The 20,898-nt window shown below is 41.1% G+C and overlaps 1 protein-coding gene across 10 annotated transcripts in view; it reads right to left on the reverse strand.

Moving 5' to 3' along the window:
- PTPRF (protein tyrosine phosphatase receptor type F) overlaps window positions 1-20,898 on the reverse strand; it is a 287,439-nt gene that overhangs the window by 181,449 nt on the left and 85,092 nt on the right. For all 10 annotated transcript variants that reach the window (XM_018072218.2, XM_018072212.2, XM_018072223.2 and 7 more), the window contains exons 4-5: window positions 15,098-15,243; window positions 12,229-12,370 (exon numbers count right to left, since the gene is read on the reverse strand). In XM_018072218.2, coding sequence (XP_017927707.1) covers window positions 12,229-12,370; window positions 15,098-15,243 — 288 coding nt within the window. The remainder of the gene's footprint in view (window positions 1-12,228; window positions 12,371-15,097; window positions 15,244-20,898) is intronic.

Consider the following 20,898-nt stretch of genomic DNA (forward strand, 5'->3'; position numbering starts at 1 on the left):
AAAATCAAATCCAGCTCTCTGAAATATGGATAAAAGTCACAAAAAAAGTACAAGGAGAACCAAAAGACTTTCCCTCTGCCAACCACAACAAATGGTTCAGCAATACAAAATGTCAGCTGGCACTTGAAGCACAGCGGATGGCCAGAGAGAAAGTGCATTTTTAAATCATTAACACATTGGGAACACACAGATGTGCAGTTCAGCTACATCTGTGCATTGTAATTTCTACAGTAGTCACAACTTAATGAATCATCAATTGTGACAAGATCAATGAACCGAACTGAGCAACAAACTAAAGCTGGTAAATTCATGCCTGAGGCAAGAGCTACAGGTTTATTTTTTTTTTTAGTAGTTCTATAATTTTTAGTGTCTAATTAGTAAAAGCACGAATCGTTCAGAACCCTTTTATTTTTTCCCTCCCTTTTAAAAGTCCTACTGCAAAAGATTAAGATTTCATTCGAGTTAGGATACTACTCATCTGATCAGCAATTTCTTCCTCAGGACTGTGAGCACATGGCAGGCAGAAGTTACAATGTTAGGACGTGCTCTTTATGCCAATCAGGTGGACTCTGACTGAGCCCACCACCTCCAGGCAAAACAACTGCTGGTTTTTTCCACCAGGCCAGATTATTCCTGCAGGCAAAGCGTCAGCTAAGGTTCTCTGCAATGCTACTTTTTGAAGGGTCAAACTCGCATCCAGATCAAGCAACCAAATCATTTATTTGCAAAGAACACACGCTGAGAGTTTCCCCCTGGCCTCAACCCATTCAACAACTTCAATGCTGGGTTTGCTGATGACATGCACAACACCCAGCTATAGGTTTCACATCAGTGATATTCTTACAGAAAAATTCTGCCCAAATTAACCTCCTAGCAGGAGACAGGAGACAACATCCCCTCTTCTTACAGAGCAAAGCCCATGCAAGCGAAGGCTCTCCCTGCTGACCTCTTCACTCTTCCAGGTGGACCATTTTGATCTCTACCATATGTAGGCTTTCAGTGTTTTAATACTTGCCAGGGGTTCAGCTGGGTTCTTGTCTCCCTTCCAGACAGGCTCCAAGGGACAACAAGCTCTCTGCTTAGCCTGGCTTGTTTGTCACATGTTCGGAATTGCCTCCATCTGGACAGCACTTCCATGAATTGTAGCACTGCTGGCATGCACTGCTCTTCCCTGCTGGGACCAAAAGTGAAGGAGATGCAGGCTCTCTAGAAGGCTGATTCTGTTCCTCATCCTGACCTTTTTTGTCTGCCCTTCTTTAGACCAGATGTCTGTCACCTTGGACTCTGCATTCCCCAATTTATTACCTTCCCCTGCAGCAGCTTTTGTTAAAACCACCCCGTGTGCAGCTTATGCATTTTTCATCAATATGTTTATCATTTCTGTTCTCTCTCCAAGGACTTTCTCCTCACTGGGACCAACTGTGGCATTGTCTAAATCAGAGAGATATAGAAAAATAAATTCCAGTTTTGCCTTGCTTGCAAACAAAACACCATTTTGGAGCTGTAGCACCAAAAAACAAGGCTTGGTGTTTTTACGGTCCCCAACAGGTTAATGTTTTCCAGCACCTTGCCAGTTGTCTCAAAGTAGCTAAAAGGTCATAATGCCAGTTCTGTTGCATGTAGCACTTTGTGAAGCTAGTTTTACTTAAAGCATTTTGCATCCTGTGCTGACAAGTGTTCTTATGGCAAGGAAATGTCCACCACTTCCACCTTGGAACAGCAACACAACAGCGAACACTCGCACACAATAGCTGGATAAAGTTATAGCTCTGGTTGCTATTTAGACTTCTCCACTCAACTCAAACACCAAGAAGTTGGAAAGGTTTCATCCAGGCTGGACCCTTGTGATAAAAGGATTGAAGGAACAGAGCCCAGGATTAGCACGACAGATGAATACATTGCAGTGTTTTCCCATGGCACTATCCAACCTGCCTCATCAAGGCACTAGATAATCTTGAAAAGACAGATCTTATTATGCCTCACACCCGCTGGTTTTCCTTAGGATAAAGGATTTGAAAGAGCTATTCCGGAGCTCTGGGCAGAAAGAATCTGAGCAGGTGGGAGTGCCAGAAAGAGTCACTACTTTATTATCCAACTGAAATAACCACAAGAATAAACAGCTGTTAGAAAACTCTATGGGAAAGGAAAGGTGGTGTTTTACTACTACAAGACTGGGCTTTTAAGACAGCCTGTGGAATGCATGTATTTTAGGTCATCTTTATACCAAACATATTTTAGTCACTAACAGCTCAAGTTACAAATTAACAATGAACATTCGCAATAATTACTTCCTTGCATCGAAAATTAGGGCTAATTATTCCTTTTGCTCATTATCTGGGCACTGCATTTTAATAAGCATCACAACTGTAGAGCCTTCCTGACTCCAGAATGTATAAAAACACAAGACCCACCAGGGATCCATAAGGACAACTTGATGTGGGACTTGTGAATAAGCAAGACACACAGAAACCAGCTGTCAGAGTAATCGGTATTACAGGTACAAAACCTGCTCTCTTTTGTACATCTCAGACCAAAAAGTCTGCAGCAGTTATGTGATTTTCCTTTTTGTGCAGGAGAGGAAGTTAAAATACTTGTGAAGTGTTCTCTTCCACAGGTACAGTCATGAAGCACATTACACCCTACATGGACATGCTCTCTTCTGAACAGCTGTTGTCACTACAGATTTATTAGCATACCTTGACATTCCAGTTTCATGTTTTTCTGACTTTCATTTTAAAATATTGATTTCTCCAAGAATTATTCAATTGGGGCTTAGTGAGAGAAAGAAGATAAGGCATAAGATGACCATACAGGAATTTCCTTGCATGCAGAGTTACGCTTTCTACTGTAAGCACTGCATTCCCCACAGTCATCACATTCTGTTCTCTCCATGCTCTATTTTTCATGTAAGAACTTACTCTCTGGTTCTATCAAGGGTATATATTCTCTCACTTCTGCACAAGAAGGTACAGAAGATGACTGTGGTGCTTTGTCTTAAGTGCCTGTGTAAGCCATGGGATGCCAGTAAAAGACAACAGGTCACTAAGCTGTGGGCAGTCTCTGGGTTATGAGCAGATATGGAAGGTAGTTTTGCCAAAATAGTTGAGGACTCAGAAAAGCTTTCCAGGACACCTTGCTCTTGCCCTTCACTTTACCCTTGGAAGCAAAGCAGGTAATCCATATGGCATTATCAAGCAGCGTTTCCCATTAATTTCCAATAGTTAAACAATGAGCTACTAACTCTTTCAGAAGGCTATTCCACAATCTAACAGACTTCAAAGACTCTACAAATACATACTAGCAACTAACTTTATTAGTCAGCAGGAGATAGCAGCAGGACTGACACACAAGCTACAGAGAGCACATCTGTCAATAACAGGTTGCTACAGACGCTCTCAGAACAAGACATCTTGAAAGAGATCCAGCAGTAAGGAAGGTCTTTTGAAACATCTGATGATAAAGACCTATTATTTTAGTTTCTGATGGTCATCAGCAGACCAGTTAAATCTGACAAGAAATGCAGGGGGGTTATTCTGACAAGGTTTACAGTTACAGTTACGCAAACTATCTGAAGGAACTAAGTTCTTGTTTGCCTGTCCCAAATGAATTAAATAAATTCCCATTAAAGTGACTTTTACAATAAGAAAACGAGTAATTTACAATTATGGATTTTCATGTCTGTTTTTCTCCTTCTCTGAAAGACTTCTAGAACCATGCATGCACAATTCATTAAAAAAAAAATATTTTCTTCTGGTTGCCAGTAATTTTATTATCTGAGACTCACCAGGTCCAGCCTAAGAGTAGTTATTACCAAATAAACATTTTTAGAGCCAAATCAGGGCTCACTGACACCTAATCAACTCCACTCTCTTGTTTGCTATTTCTTTATTAGTAGTGCAATAATGGTCCCTATCAATGAGTTCCTTGAACATCAGTTTTGAAATTACGAGATGCATTAACAGCCTTTGCACACAAGGTGGGTCTTAAATTGACAGTGCTGTGGAGATGCTGTAAATAAACAAGAGAGTCGAAAAAATCAAGTAAGAAGAGCCAAATAACCTTAAGTGACAGGAATAATATGAACAAACATAAGAAATAATTAGAATTTTTGCTGTAAGCCTGGTGCATACTGCTTGGAAACAAGAGGAGAGGAGACAAACGTGGGTGTGCATTAGAGAAATGCAGAGAAGCTATTCTAGACAGTGATCAACTGAATGAAAAAAGCAACTGTGATCCTAGCATACATCTGACAATTTATCTCCAAAATCCAGAGATTCATCAGTGCTTTTGAAAAGGCCCTTATAAGGCTCCTTGTGTGCACATCTCTAGTTAGGCATTTTCAAAAAAAGTCCCTGAAATCAAATGGGAACAGGTACAGAATAGGACCATTGAGACCAGGAGAGTCAAAAAGAAAGACTGGCAGATCACCTATGAAACTCATTGTTCTGCAAGGCGAGGCTTACTTGGCCACTTTCTGGTAAACTAGGACCAAAACACTCATTGTCCTAACAAACATATCTGCTTTGAGATTTACAATCTTTTACATTATACCTATGCTATTTTTGCCTTTTCTTCCTTGATAACACCTAACACAAAAAGTTTATAGGACACACATCTCCTCTTGCAGCCTTCACTTTGTTGCTCCCATCTCCTGCTGTTTTTAGACTAATGCTCTTTTTAGCCTAAGCCTGAGCCAAGGTTTCCACCCCGGTTTACTGCCTACCCACACCATCAAAATCCCAGTCCTGTCTAAGCTGTCTAGACATGGCTGTGGCCACGGGGATCGGGGCACATGGGAATTGCCAGCCTTTCTGCAGTGACGTGAAAGGCAGCACTGGTGGTTGCTGCCTCCCAGCTGGGACCGATGATCTGTTCCAACGGAGTCAAAACAGATTAGTTTTAAACCACAGACAATTTAATCTAACCCGTCTGATTTCAAACTGGAATACAGATGCAGAAGCAGTCATCTGGCCATTCTTAGTCTCAGTTGGGATATGGTAACCCATGGGGACACCTCCCCAGCCAGACAGGAACCTGCCTGCATGAGCACATCCCTGCCAGAGAGTTAAACTAATCTGCTTGTGCCTCATTTACCTATTGGAACAGGCTGAACGTTTTGACAGCGGAGCAGCAGTAGAACAGCCTGACACACTTTCCAAGACAATCTCCCAGGAAGCTGTAAGGTAACACAGAGTGAGAAGCAACCTGTCTCTACACCCTGAGCCCAAGAAAAGAGAGAAGATAATGCCCAGGACTCAATTATTAATTTTTATAACAGACAGAAGATAACAGTAGGTCGCCACAAGGCTCTGAACGAACTTCCTCGTTTCTGAATATCTTCAGCAGGGATTTCAGAAATGGAGCAAACAGAATGGAGACAACTGCTATTGGCAAAAAAATTCTTAGCTGAACGTGATTTCCAGTACCAAAGTCAGCACTTATAAACTGTTAAATAAACTTGGAATAAATCAATTGCGTGAGGCAAGGAGCTCTGAGAAGTCTTTTAACAGGCTATAACTGCACACTTAATACTACAACTGCACACTTAGAACTTCAGGCTACTTGGCAATACGAAACCTGTGCTTGAGCTTTTGCAGAGTTCTGTAGAATATACTTCCTTCTTGTTTGTTTTGACACTTAAAGTTCACTTGTTTCTATCTGGGCAGTCCTTCCTGAATCACGGGTGCTGCTTTTGGGCACTGCAATATCATTGATACTTTGCTGATAAGAATGTGACAACATCCCACCCCGTTACAGATGTAATCTCACAGGACCTCATTTGGGAGGTAATATGCAGAAACAGCCATTTACTGTAAAAGAAGAACGTGCTCAAGATTGAGAGGTCAGTAGCTTTTCAGACACAAGGTTTTATGGGAGTGCACAGCTCCAAAGGGTTCAGCTTGGCATTAACTCTGTGATATTTCATATAAAGCTTTTCAAAGGTTTTATTTCTTGCTTCATAAACTTGTGGAATGAACCTAGATGTTAACCTTAGTGCATGGCAGTCTTCTGAGGGAACTTGATATCATGGACACATTACATGGTTATGTGCCATTAGTTAATCATTTAAACAGAGATAAGAAATGGAAATTATGGCATTTGGGCCTGATACATTCTAAAGATCTGCTGACTCTCCTGTTTGAAGGAGAGACCAACAACAGTTTAAAACTTTTCTTCACCTGAGAAAATTACTTCTCTGTCTTACGCTCACAGTCAAGAAAATACTGTTACATATTATAAAAAATAAGAGCAAGACTAATGTTCTTATTGAATCCAATCTTTGAAAGCAAATAGATATCATGAAGAGAACCGGGAATTTCACACCTGGATTAAGATGATAGGTGCTCTGTGTTATGGCATTTCCCTAAGCAGTGAAGCACGTGGAGACTCAACTGTGCTGGAGCTCTTGGCAGTGCAACGGTTACAGAGGTCCATTAACTGCCTGCCTCCTCCAGAAAGGATTTTGATTGCTTGAGTAGAGAGCTAAGAACAGGAGTAGGACCTCTGCAGTAGGACCACAGCAGTCTTTCTTCCCAGAAGAGACTAAAGGAAATTGGAACACTTAATTAACATGAAACATGCAGAGAAAAGACCTGTCCTCTCTTGACCAGAGACATGAAGAGAACAGTACCAATCTCAGGAGCAGCAGGGTACAGGAAGCCTTAATTTATTTACACAATCAGAAGGAGCACATGCAAATAGATTCAATTTCCATTCTATAATTGTTTCAGTTTTATAACACATAGCTAGAAATTCTTCTTGGCAAAATGATGCAAAAGCAATGAAAACAAACATGAGCCAAAGTACAGTGATCCAACTGATCCTTTTGTAACTAACCAAACATTAACAAGGATTAAACATAGCTAACTTCTGTTTACTATTCCAATGACAAAAATCACTTTTAGATGAATGTTTACAAAAAGGGCATATTGGTTCAGGCCTTCTGAGATCTAGCTCTCTGCAGAAATCATTTGTAACAGTCAAATGTTTACCATTTACAGCATTTCAAACAGGGTAACCCCAGGAACTGGAATTCAACTGGCAGATGGTGAAAGAAATTAAGCTCATGACATGGTTCAGTAAGCAGCAAATTACGATAAGGTAGAAATGCTTCCCACCCCGGGACAGCTGCTGCACTCAGGAACTTCCTAGGTGTGCTGGTTTTGGCTGGGATGGACTTCATTTTCTTCATAGTAGCTTGTATGGGGCTATGTTTTGGATTTGTGCTGAGCACAGTGTCAATAACACGGGGATGTTTCAGGGTGAGCAAGGCTTGCACAGCGTCAAGGTCTTTTCTGCTTCTCACATCACCCCACAGCAAGTGGGTTGGGGGTGCACAAGGAGTCGGGAGGGGACACAGCCAGGATGGGTGACCAAAGGGATATCCCCTGCCATACAACACCAAGCTCAGCACGTAAACCTGGTGGAGGAGAAGGAAGGAGGGACCACACACATTCGGAGTGATGGCATTCATCTTCCAAAGCAGCTGTTATGTGTGATGGGGTCCTGTTTTCCTGGAGGTGCTTGCCTGTGGGAAGTGGTGAAGGAATTCCCTGTTTAGTTTGGCTGGCATGTGTGGCATTTGTTTCATCTGTCTCTCAATACACAAATTTTCTCACTTTTACCCTTCCAATTCTCTCCCCCACCCCACCAAAGGGGGAGGGCACAAGCAGCTGCTGGCTGAGTCAAACTAGGACAGTCCTTTTTGGTGCCCAACGTGGGGCTCAAAGGGTTCAAGGTAATGACAGACTTGACTGAAATGTGCTAAATCGAATTTAGCTATTAACTGGCAGGCTCTTGTGCTCGCCATGGATATTGCTTGCCTTACTGTATATTAGAGTCTGGTGCTCATTAGAGGTTGCTTTTTGCTTTCACTGCTTGCTGCGCTGGTTATCCTCTCACTCTGCCATGCCTGGGAACATTTGGTAACAGCCCTGGTGATGTACCTGGGCTGGCAGATGGCCAAGGCATCACTGCTGTTCCTGTGCTGCTGCACTGGAGGAGCTGTGGCCTGGGGATGAGTCCAGGCAGGGACAAGACACCCCCATGGACAAGCCCGTGCCAGAGCAGGTACATCTGGAAGCATCTGTGGCCACGGATCTGTCTGTGCCACAGCAGGTACATCTCTGAAGGGGTTGTGGCCCAGGGTTACCTTCAGGGTAACACTCCAAAACTTCCCCAACTTCTGTCAGCACAAAGCCAGCCAGGAGAATTTAACTTCCCAGGTTACCTTGAGAAACCCACTGTGCAAGCAACCCTTTCCTGGCTCCTCTGTCTGTCCTCTTTACCAGAATCTGCTCTCCTGTGGAGCCTGGCAGCACTCTCCAGGCAGATAACTACACACCACATGATTAGGAGTCTGGGATAGAGGCATAGGGGATTTGCATAGATCTAGAATGGAAATTGGAGATGGTATTTTCATTTTCATTTAACCTACTTAAAAACAAAGGGAAATGAAACTGAATATATTCAGTATCACTTGGATATGACTGTATGCTCTGGATTACAGGGGAGTGAAAAAAGACTTCTTGTAAAGCATTAAAGGACCAGTTGCAATTAAACAATTACCCATTTCTTGAAATCAAAACTGAATGTCCAAGTTGGAAAGCCCTGGGAGAAGGGACTCGTACTTTGTATTTGAGCCTCCTTTCTTTCCCCAAAAAAAATTTAAAAAAAAAAAATAAAAAAATCTATATACTTCTGCCTGCCCTTTGAAGACTCTTTTTTTTCCACTACTTTTCCTTATCTTCCTGTTGGGTGGAGACTGCTGGAAACCAGAGACAGAAGGCACTCTTTGCTGTACAGGCAACTAGAGACAAACTGTTACCATCATCTTTCCCAACACAGCTGCAGTGCTGAACATGGAAGGAGTCTTGTGGAAGAACACCACACAGACACTCCTGCAATCAGCCTGCTGCTACGTTCTTGCATCCTTCCTACTCACATTTCATATAACCTCCCTACTTAAAAAGCTCTGTAATTCTCAACATTACCACTGAATAATATATTTATTAATTTGTTAGTGCCACTAACTGTCCCCAAGGCTTTTCCTGAGAATGTGTGTCAGCTTATTGATTCTAGCCCTCCCCGCCCTGCAATGCTTTCCTCCTCTGCCAGGCAGGAACATACTTCTGTGCTGCTTCAGGTCGTAATTGGAAAAAAAGATAGAAATGTTCAATATGACTCATACATAATTCAGCTTATCAGCTACCCAGGAGAAATGAGAAGAGAAGGTATACGCACATCTATTTCTTCTACTATCAACAGGAGAAATAATTTCCAGTTCTATTAAGTATACGTAGTTTGGTCACAACAGAATCTGCAGTTAGAAGGGAAAAATAAGAGACAAGCAAAGAATGAAAGGGTAGGAGGGGACTGAACTGTTAAAAGAGATTCACTTATGTGAGAATTCCTGATTCCTCCAGGAGACTGGACTCATGCTTCTCTCTTAATATTCAGCATGGAATAAGTTGGCAATTAGAAAGGATTATGTGCCTCTGATCTGTGAAACATCGCTGAAATCTAAATAAAATAAAGCTCCAGATTAGTTAGCCACAAAGACATCTAATAACAGCCTGCTAAACCCTGACTGTGACTTCTGGATTTAATGTTAAGGCCTATGTTCTCAAGAGCAAATTGTGAAGAAGCATTAAAACTTATAAAGGATTTTTAATGTAAAAATCGATACATGCTGTGTATTTAGCAGCATGTAACCACGAGGACGTCTATGATAGAGCTTTGTCATGCACCAGGGACCACTGCATTAGTCAAATTCTTGAAAGGAAGTGCAGAACGTCTGTATCATTCAAACTGCCACCTGAGACCAATTACAGAAATTATTTTAACCCCAGAAGCGGAGGAAAAATCCAATCCTAGCTGACAGTCTTGAGGGTATCAAGGGTTCCACATGACATGCATCATGTTCAAACACCTCTACAAAATTTATGTTAGGAAAGTGATGGCATAACAGAGAGTTTGGGCACTTACCACTGTTTTTTGGAAGCCGTTGAGACTAAACATAACCACAACCAGGGCACCAAGTTGCAATGCCCATTTTGCCAACATGCAAGCAAAGGAATATTAATAATAATAAAAAATCCCCATATTCACAAAATGCAGAAACAGCGTAATCTATGGCAGACAACACAGAATAAGATAACATGACTGCCCACAGAAAGTCTCAGAAAAGAGAAATATAATGCACTTTTTCTTAAATGAAGATACATCATAACAGAATTCATCTTCTTTGTCAGTTAAGCCAACATAAAAGGCACATGTAGCGCTTCATCCTCTCCATCAATCTCAAAACTCTATATGCATGAGCACATACAAACTGTTAGACAGCAAATGTTTCTTAATTTTGCCCATTACAAGAGTGCCCAGCAAGGGGTCGATACTCTTCAGTTAAGAGTGGAAAACACAGCCCCTCAGCTTGCAGACCATTTTTGACCTTATGGGATCACGTTCAACCAGCATTACTCCCAATTAAAGGAATTTGCCAATCAGAAAAGCAGGTTCTGTGTGGCTGACTGCTGGTGACTTTTGCTCTTGTGGCTCTTAAATTGTATGCCCACGTGCCTTTTCCTGTGTCTGGTGCTTCCTAACATTCCCTATTTATGTGGTGGTCCGCAAGTTTCACCTCATCAGGAAATCAGCAGGAGCACTATGGAGCTAAGAAATACTGTTGTGCTCCTTTATGCAATGCATGTCCCTGTGGGCCTTTGAACATTTAACACAGAGCAAATAAATTATTAGCGTGTGTGTGCATGTGCATACATATCCAAGATACATAAAGGCAACTGCAACCAAAGGAAACAGGAATGTACTTAGAACAGTTGGGTATTCAAGTATCTAGTATCACAAAAATCCAGTTGCAAGACGCATTTAAATGCAGATCTGCACGTAAACTGCTGAAAGAGCTCCACAGAGCTTTCTGCACTCACATACACGACTGCAAAGGCAAGAGGTAACAAAAAGGACCTGATTTTTGTCTCCCAATAATTTTCAAGTCTATAGCACCTGTTATCCTATTCTTAATAATACTATTACTGAAGAGCAAGCTGATCTTTAAGATGCCCCACCTCCAGAAACAAGATACAGAATCACATCAAGTATTGAATGATTTCTGTGATTCCCATCACCACGGTGCCTCAGCACATTACAGCTGTTTAATGTATTCTTTGTCACAGAGCAGAGAGGAAAATATGATTACCCCTGTGCTATAAATGGGGGTGGGAGAACAAGGAACAATAGGCAACTTGTCATGTATGGCTGGCACACTCACCACTGGTATAACCAGTCTCCTCTGGTTCAAAAATCCTAAAACAATGAACAGTCCAGGTTTTTCATTCCTTAGAAGTTTTTACATCAATGCACGAACATTAAGCAATTTGCCTAAGCCTTTTCCTGCTTGTCTTAGTAAATGCAAGGGGGAAAAATCCCTTCAGCCAAATGCCCCGGATTTGTAACACCTCAGTACATTTACAAAATCCTATATATAAACAAATGATAGCACACACTGATGTGCTGAAAAAAACCCACATTTCCTTAGGAGCAGACAATGATTCTGACATTTAAATACACACACACAAAAAATCAACTGATCACTAGCTCTTTTATATCTAATAAACTGTTCTACCACAAAACATTTCATTTAGCAGAAACAACACAGCAAGCAAAATAAAACTTGCTCATATAGCAGACAAGGATGAAAATCTATTCTGTAAAAGGAGAATTACAAGTTGTGAGTACACTGGAAAAAAAACCCCTCTCAGCTCAAATTCACATCAAATTCAAAACCTGAAGAGTATCTGAAAATCTATTCAAGAAATGTGCCGATTTAGTCCAGAAGGTGCAGAAACATAGATTAAGTTTCTGATTGTCAAATACAATACTTAGATACCCTAAAAATGGGCATTCTATCTAAGTAAACTGATGAGGGAAGTATACAAATGTCTCTATGGATAGCCCTCCAAGTCAGAAATGACACACCTCAATCAGAGAACAAAAGCACTTTAAAGAAAGTTCACAATCTGCAATCCTTTCATGACTATCTCAAAAATGAGGTTCTTATCACTAGGAGAAATTATAGCAAACGATGCAGGAAGAACACAGCTTTCCCAAACCAAAGCTAGAATATCACCATGCCATTTAAAAACACCACATCAACATGTAGCTGCCAAAACCATGTCTCCTGCCACCTAAGGCACGCAAGGATTTCCCCCTTACCTTCTAACACTGTTAATTTGGCACTGGTGTTTATCTCCCCGACGCTGTTGGTGGCTGTGCACTCGTAGATGGCTTCATCTCGATGAACACGCAGGGGCTGTATCCGCAAAACCGATCCCGATCCGTCATCGAACTCGATAACCTTTGGAAATTAAAAGAAAGCACTTCTTTACTGGTATCTTATGCAACAAACACTGAAGTCAAAAACAACGCAGAGGCTGAAAAACAAAAACCAAACCAAAACAAGCCCTGTAAGTATTAAAATTACCGTGCGATTAGTCAAGTGTTTCAAGTCCAGAAACACAAAAATTTCAGCGTCAAGAACATATGTGCCCTCTGAGGAGGCCAGAACAAATGAAGATCCAATGAGGTTCTTTATGGATCAATTAAGGTTGACAAATTATCAGCCTGGTAATAAAGATGTGGATCTGATGATTTAAAACATCTGAGCCATATTTGCACTAATGGTTTTACTAATCACACTGATCACAATTTAGTGCCAACTTTCACCTTGATGGAAGAGCAGAGTGATATACTCCTGTGGGATTGCCAGGAAAACTGTAACCAAACTTGAATAAAACCTTGAGTACCTACAGCGCATGCTAACTCCAGCAGACAGTGAGGGGTTTTAATGTCCTTCAGCATCAGGTACTTTGCAACTCCAGCATAATCAACAGTGATGTAATTACACTTTCTTCCCCAGCATAATAAATTAAGTCCTTAATAAATCATTGCCTTTCCATCCATCCTGCTAAGCTGTTACATGAATTACTCAGACTTATACATGGAATAAAGAGATATTTTTTAGTTTGCAGCTGGATCAGTATGTTATTCCTTAACAGCAAGGCTGTGAAGGCACAGCCTCAGGCCATTGTTACTGCCAAACTCACCCTTCTCCTATTGCTAAGCACGGCAGAAGTTGGTGACAGCATGAGGGAAAGGTACAACCTCTCCTCCTGTCCCTTGGGAATGGAGGGGAAGATGGAGGAAACCAAGCAACACCTCGTTCCAGACATGCAGGTCAGCCCAGGACCTGCATTACCCCCGTGCAAAACTTTTACCCTCTTTTCAAAAGCCTGTTCAGGAGTTCTTCCCACAGCATAAAGATCAAATGAATGAGAACAGGAAGGAGAAAAACAATGTGCACCACAAGACTCTGCAGTGACAGAAGAAATAGGAAGAAATCAAAAGGTAACCAAGACCACCAAAAAATCTGTTATTCCTCACACCAGAAGGAATAGTCCTTCTGTTTCAAGTAACAGAAACAGCTTGCAGAAACCCCTAATATGGGGTCAAGTAAAGAAAGACAGAGAAATATGATTAGCACCATAATACATCTTAAGGAATTATTTTTTTTTAAATACTCATTTTAAAATTAAATATGAAACTGTGACAAAACCCTAAACCTTTACAAAGGATAGGGATACTGCGAAATTTTGAAACAAGACAAATTCAGCTACAGAGATTAATTCACTTCAGTGATAAGGACTAAAAAGCTAAGGACTAAAAAGCTAAGAGATGAAACAGCAGAAAAGCTCTTTTGCCCTTACTATCCTTTGAACAAACACTGTGGGATAGGAATGGAGCTACAACTACTAAGGACCAGACAGACATTAAGGCCAAAATGCTGCTCATTTGCTAACGATGGATATATCTTCTGTGTCACAACTTAGCATGTGTACTTGGATTTCAGGGGGGTTTTTCATTTAAACTAAATTCCAATTTTTCCCCAATTAAGACTAGCTCAATAATGATGTAAAATTCATAATTATCTAGCAAAACAAAGAAAGATATTATTCACTATCTCCTGACATAATAAAAATGCCTCGATTATGTATCAAAACTGATGTGAACAAAGGCATGGAATTGCTCATATAAATGCATATAGTATGGCACAGCCCTCTGGTCAGCCACAATAAGCACCAAATTCACTATAAAGGTTACAGCTACTTACAAATTAGAATGTTTAAATATTTACTATACAACAAAACTTAACCGTTACCAGGGAGAAATAACAATGTAAAACAAGATTAAAATTGATTACTTTAATCAAGGTTTTCTGCTCACATACGAAATCATGATTAAAACTGGTGACTTGAATCAATCCATTCTGGGCAGCAAAGTCATCTTATGCTCCAGTCAGAAAAGCAAAAACATCAAAGACAGGGGATTAGAGGAAAGGCCACAGAATTGCCAAAGGGTCACATTTCCAAGGGCAGTTTTAGAGAAAAGAGCCCAACACCAAGAAAGGGAAGTGGAGAAAAAGGTGGAGAAAGTCAGTGAAGATGTATTTGCTATTTAAAATAGGAACCAAATTGGACCCTTTTTCAAAGACATTTCTGATACTTGCTCTTCTCCCTTCCTTTCTCTCATGCTTTAGTTCACAGGGAAGTCAATTCACCCTTCAGGATGACTTCAGTGTGCCCCTTTCAAGCACATTTGTGGGAGGGATGGCCACTGCTTAGAAAGCCATCCAGCAGCGTTTTGGCATCCCACTTTTGAATTCCACTGGGAACAGCAGGTCAAAGAGGTGCCTTATACATTTTCACAACGAAAACTGAAAATTACTTCTAGATCCAGCTCTTATCTGCCATCCAATTCCGTGTGAGCCCCAGTCTCCCCTCTGAAGAAGGATGTCCTACGTGTGTGCTTCCAGCATCATGCTCAAAGGACACCACCTGCTCTACAGATTGCATTGCTGCAGGGAAGGAAACGTACCTTACTCTAAAGCTCTAGGGTTCTGTATTGTAGTGACAGAGAGATACCTAAGCTGAAGTGATTATTATGTAATTAAGACCCGCAAGGATTAGACTGATTACCGAAATTTTGGTTTTGGGATTTTTTATTTTTTTTTTTTAATTGTAATTACCTCAAACCGCTGAGAACTGACTTTCTTCCCCTTCTTCATCCATGTGATACGAGGTTTGGGCTCTCCTGTTGCCTGACACACAAAAGAGGCCACTCCTCCAGAAATCCCAATCTGATCTTCAGGAGCTTTCATAAACGTTGGCTTGCCTGGAAAAATAACCAAATCACCCCCATGAGGACATAACATCAGATAAGCAAGGAATGTGTCATGTTAATCTAAATTGTAAGATAATTGGTGCTCCTACTGCAAATCCAGGTTGAATGGCCTTGGCCACACAAATTCAGTGCAGGCTGCAACGTGACAAGCAGAGTTTCTGCTTGAGTACCTTTTTTTCCTGAAATGAATAAAGTCCATCTGGCTTGCCTATAAATGAGGGCAATAGAAGTCTCCCCCCAGCCCCCTGGGCATTCCTTCAGGTATATGACAATTTGGAACCATTTTTACAGTTTATTTTTTTAATAAATGGATTTTGCAGGTTTATATCATGGTCATAGCACTGGAAATTACAGAACAGCTGACACACCAAACCTATGAAATGTACCATACCTTGACATTAGTTTTACTGAAAGCTGTTATGACGTTCATAAAAATTAACAGATACAGTTTTTAAGTATACAAATGACAACCTTTAGTTTAATTTTAAATGTGGACTGACATAAAAATCCTACAGCCTAAGTATCTGGAAACCTGCAGAGCTGGCCTATGCTTGCTAAGAAACTAATCACTAGAAGTGAAAGTCAGCAAAGAAACCAAAGTGACATTCAAACCTGAAAGTCTAAGCAAAAATGAAAAAAAAAAAAAGTATTATGTAACATTTTAATAATCGATAAAAAATGCATGAAAATACAGTTGTGTCTTCTGGATTTACATGACAGATTCAGATGGCTAAAACTATGCATCCGGGTTGAATGGTTGTATTTTATTTCTGCACTCACTATATAAAATTTTGCACTAAGTGATCCAAGGACCTTTCTGAAATACTGCTTTGTCTGAGTGAGAAGCATTTGATGATCCCGTATCCCTGTGAAGAGCTAAAACATTTAACTCCAGAGAGGGAGTTAATGGAGTCCACCCATGATGTCATTCCATGCACAGGTCACACTATGGCCACATTCAAATACAATTCTGATCAACCACTTCAAAGATCAACCTGACCTATAAACACGTCAGAGACAGCTACTGGCATGTGGGAAGGAGCATGAGTGAGAGAAGAAACCTGTTCAACTCCCAAGACAACGCACCAGTGACCTCAGCAGAGCTGTTGGTGGCTTCACACCTTCACATTCTGGACACATCCACGAGTGTGTCCTTGAGGGAGAGTAGGATGACATCTGTCAGCCCAGGGGCTTTAAACTCTTGACAAACCGAGGACCGAGTTTCCCTGATCTAGGAAGGATACAAATCCAGCAATCCCAAAGAAAGACAGCCTTTAAACACATTCTCCTAATGTATGAGAGATTTCAATGCAATGCAGTTGCCAGTTACAGTTGAGCCAGTCAGACAGAAGCAGCTACTGAAGAGGGCAGGGGCCATGCTCTGCTCCTTACTCCCCTCCCTGCCTCCAGACACTGGCACCCAAACCCCTACAAGGAGCTCCAGGATCACCAAAGCCTCTGTGGAGCACATTTGGGCCCCTAACGTGGCAAAAAGATGCCTTTTTCTTCTTTTCCAAGCAGGGCAGGGAGCGCAGTGGTTGAGGGAAGGATTAGGTAGAGCTTTGGGAGCACTGGAAGATGATACCTCTCCCTTAGCAGCTGTGGAGCAATATCCCAGATCTGGCCTCACCACAGAAATTCCTCACAAAAGTGTACTGAATTTTGCCATCCTTGCTGAAGGGAGCTCCAGGACTGCACTCAAAATCCAGAAAATGCCTTTTAAGACATGATGGCTGCTGTCTGAAGGCTTTGGCACATTGTCCTGACATGGACAGCAAGCAATTATTAAGTGTGCTTGCTTAACTGATGCTGATTTCACATATTTACTCATCTATAATCATATCTATTTCTACTTAGTTTGTATTTACATATATCTGTGTTTATTCGCCTCTCATCTGTTCCAGTGAAATGTTAATTTACCATTCAGGCTGCTAGTGATGGCAGTGTGATTGACTGTTTAGCTATGCACTGTGCTGAGCTGATGTCTTGTATTGCAGCTGATTTGGTTTTTTGATTTTCTGTTATTTACTTTGATCTTAGTGTAGTTTAGTGTAATTTTTTCAAATGGCAAATACAGCAGAATCCAAAAACTTTTGTCCTTGAAGAATGCAATGCAATTAGACCTCTGCCTGTATATTTACTCCTCGGCTCGTACACTGAGGACTTACTTTTGTACATTAAAAAAAAAAAAAAATCAATACTATTAAAAACCAGAACAAAAGGAAACTGGATGTTCACCTGCAGTAAAACCTAAAAAACCTGCTGCCTTGAATTTACATTGTTGCAATGAATCTTTTTCCCCTGCACATTTAATTGAGCAACACCGGTTTCTGGAAACCATCTAAATCCTTCGAGACTGGTCACAGAAGCATACATATATATATAAAACAAATTCTCAGTCTGGGAAAGGGTATTTCTACAAAGCCATTTTAAACATTTGTATGCCCTGAAGTTTTGAAATGGAAGGAAGGTACTAATTAAGCAAACCTATAATCCTGAGTCCTGGCCCCAGGACAATAGAGTCAGGCATGGGCATACATATCTTTATACTGATTGGTAACTGTTACAGCAAATCCCAAAACTTATCTCAGTGAGAGCTAACAGAAGTGTGACAGACCATCCACTAAACTCGTGGTGTCTGTAAAAAATGCATGTTAAGTGGACTAGACATCCTCCACATCTCCCCTCCAACCAACAACTCTGTAACTACTGCTTGGAGGAAGCTGCCTTGGTATATAACACTAGTTACCTCTAAGGGGCAACACCAAAGATAGGGTCAGGTCATGGTACAAGCTGTCCTTTTTGGTTTGTTTTGCGTGTTTGCAGTCTTAGGGTAGCCCTAGAAAAACAATCAAGAAAAATTAGGATGTACTGAAAATACAGAAGTAACCTATGTGTCATCTTTTCCCTCTCCTTAAATTCAAAGTAACCAGAGTTTCCACAGAGGGTTATGGATGTACCAACTGTTTGTTGCTACAAATAAATACAAGGAACTGAAGTGTCTTTTGCAGTGAAATCCTGTCCTGTCATCATTTCCCTGATGACCTATGGACCAAAGCTGAGGATTTTCTGTTGAAAGTTTAAAAAAAAAAGAAAAAAAAAGAAAAAAGGAGAGGGAAAAAAAGAGTGATTATATTTCGGAGACAAATCTGTGAAATATCAGCCTGAGAGAGAACCTCCCGAGCAAGCCTTGGATGACAGCAGGGAGAGGTGCTGGATGGCTGGGTGCCCATCACACCCACCTTCACTGACTCCACTGCGTGGAGTAACAACTCCAGACTGGCATAGTTCCCACAAGTCCAAACTACTCCAGCCTTTCTCTCCCTAGCCTCTCTGCTCAGTGACAGATCCCTGGAGCACATTCAGTCCTCACGCTCTAAACTAATTCTTGCTCCTCACTTCACAACCAAGTTCCTACTACACCAGGAGGGGAAGCCACTCTCTCATCGTTTCCATTCACTCACAAGCTTAAGGCAGGAGACTGAGAAAACTTTCAACTTCTTGGCTGGAATTTTCCCTGTTCAGTCTTTGCTTAAAACTAAATAATTCCAGAGAGCTTATGGGAACAGCACAGTTCTGAGGAGGAAGACGGTAAAAAATAAGAGTATTTTCTTTTTATTGTAAGACACTGGTTTCGTCTTGTTTGGCTGGGGGCGTAAAAATAACAACTTGCTCAGACATGGTCTCCATTGAGAAATTAAAAAAAAAACCTTCAGAAGAAAAGGACTTTCCTTTCACAGTTGGTAGTGTTGAAAAAGCCACTTGCCGAGCAAGCACAGATTCCCAGATAATCCTATAAAGTGAATCACGAGTAGGGCCTCGTGGCGTGGAAGAGATGCTAGCAGAGATTTAGCCACACACGAGACTACTTCAGCATGCTGGAAAACAACAGAAAACTCATGCAGAGTCCTGAGCTGGGCGTGTGACGCTTTCAAAAGGAACGCTCCTTTAAATCATATTTTAAAAGGTCCGCGACAACCTGGGCACAGAAAGCCCAGAGACAGTTAGGGAAGCACTAACCATGATGGCTGATGCCTGCCCTGCCCAGCAAAAGCAAGTGTGAGGGGTTTGGGAGGGGAACCCGAAGCCCTCAAAGACAGAACCTCAGGCCTCCTGGAGAGCCCCTGACAGCCTTTCTGTCGGGCAGCTCAGAGCAAGGGCACGGCCAGCCATGAAGATGCCTCTCTCACCTGTATTTTACATACAAAAACCACTGTTGCTCTCTGCTATTCTAGACAGTTTGCTTACGAAACAATTCTTATAAATCAGAAAACCGTCTCGGCGTCCATTTTAAAATTTGCCCCTACCAAACATCCACAGCAGAACAGTAACATTTCAGTTCTCTTTTTCAGGTTTTCCTTTCTTTACCAGAGCAGTTCAAAGTCACTTCATCACATGTGTTGTTTTTAGGCTGTGCAGGTTCTCGGTGAACCCAGTGGACTTTCCCAGGGAGAAAAGTATCTTTTGCCAGTTTTCCTTCAAGGCTGAGCACAGATGTGTAGCCCCCTCCCTAACTTGGCAAAGTGTCTTTTATGTGAACCATAGCCTCTGAGAAGCAACATACGATCTACATTACCTGACTTCATCAGCCAGATCTTTGAAAAATGATGCTGGGTCCTGGATATTAAGCATGGATCCTTGCACTTGGCTACACGTTAAGCACACACAAGTCACATAAAAGAAGTTTCCTTGTAATTTTGTAGGAGCCAAAAATTTCAAGTGGCCGAAACATAATAGATGTCAACATAAATATACTTCATATACCCAAATATTAACTTGTTTTATTTCAAAGAGCCATCATTTTCTTAAAATAAATGGGAAAATTAAGTTGAATCTTGATGTTTTTTCAGTCTTTAGCACCCACATCAAATGTTTTAATATCATCCAAAAATTTTAATTCAAAAACTGGCAACATACTGCACCTCCTGTTCTTGTGGATGCTATTTTTCCAAAGGGTTGCACACAGGTATGAGAAAAATGAAGTATTAAACACATCTGCAATTAAGTGTTCTATGAACACTCACCTGCTGTGAGAGATTTTAAAAACAAATATCTTTGTCCTCACGCTACAAGTCCTCACTACTCTAAATAGAAGGGCAGCCAAAAATAAGACTAGTGTTGTAGGAGAGGGGAGCTTGTATTTTTATCCAAAAGCTTTTATGACTTGAGCTAAATTAAGATTGAAAGTAGTCTCCTTTGTGAAGAAAAAAAATTACAGCTGCGATATAAGATGAACTAGATAAGCACATACAATAGGCATAAATGGGTAACCTTATTTAGGTGCCTGGGCTAAATGAATTAGAAGAAATTACTGGCACAAGCACGAACAGATCGTAGTGAAAACAGTTTTTGAGCCTGGAAATTGTGAAATTCAGTTTTAAATCCCTGCCTTTAACCTTCCCTGTCACATATGCAAAGGCACAACTGTGCCTCACCTTCCACTGTAAAACTCACCTGCTGTTCTCACATGGCTGCTGTCAGGACAAATACACAAAACATGATGATGTGGCTCAGTTATAGCACTGGGAAGAAACCAACAACGACAGAGACTTTCTCATGTTCGCGGCTGACTTTGAAGTGGAAATAAAGCGGTCTAGAAGACAGAGGTGGCCCAGGCTTTTATACACAGCAAGGGTATTTCTCTTT

This window comes from Manacus vitellinus, unplaced genomic scaffold, assembly GCF_001715985.3.
Source record: "Manacus vitellinus isolate BGI_N305 unplaced genomic scaffold, ASM171598v3 scaffold_21_pilon, whole genome shotgun sequence".
Lineage (NCBI taxonomy): Eukaryota > Metazoa > Chordata > Aves > Passeriformes > Pipridae > Manacus > Manacus vitellinus.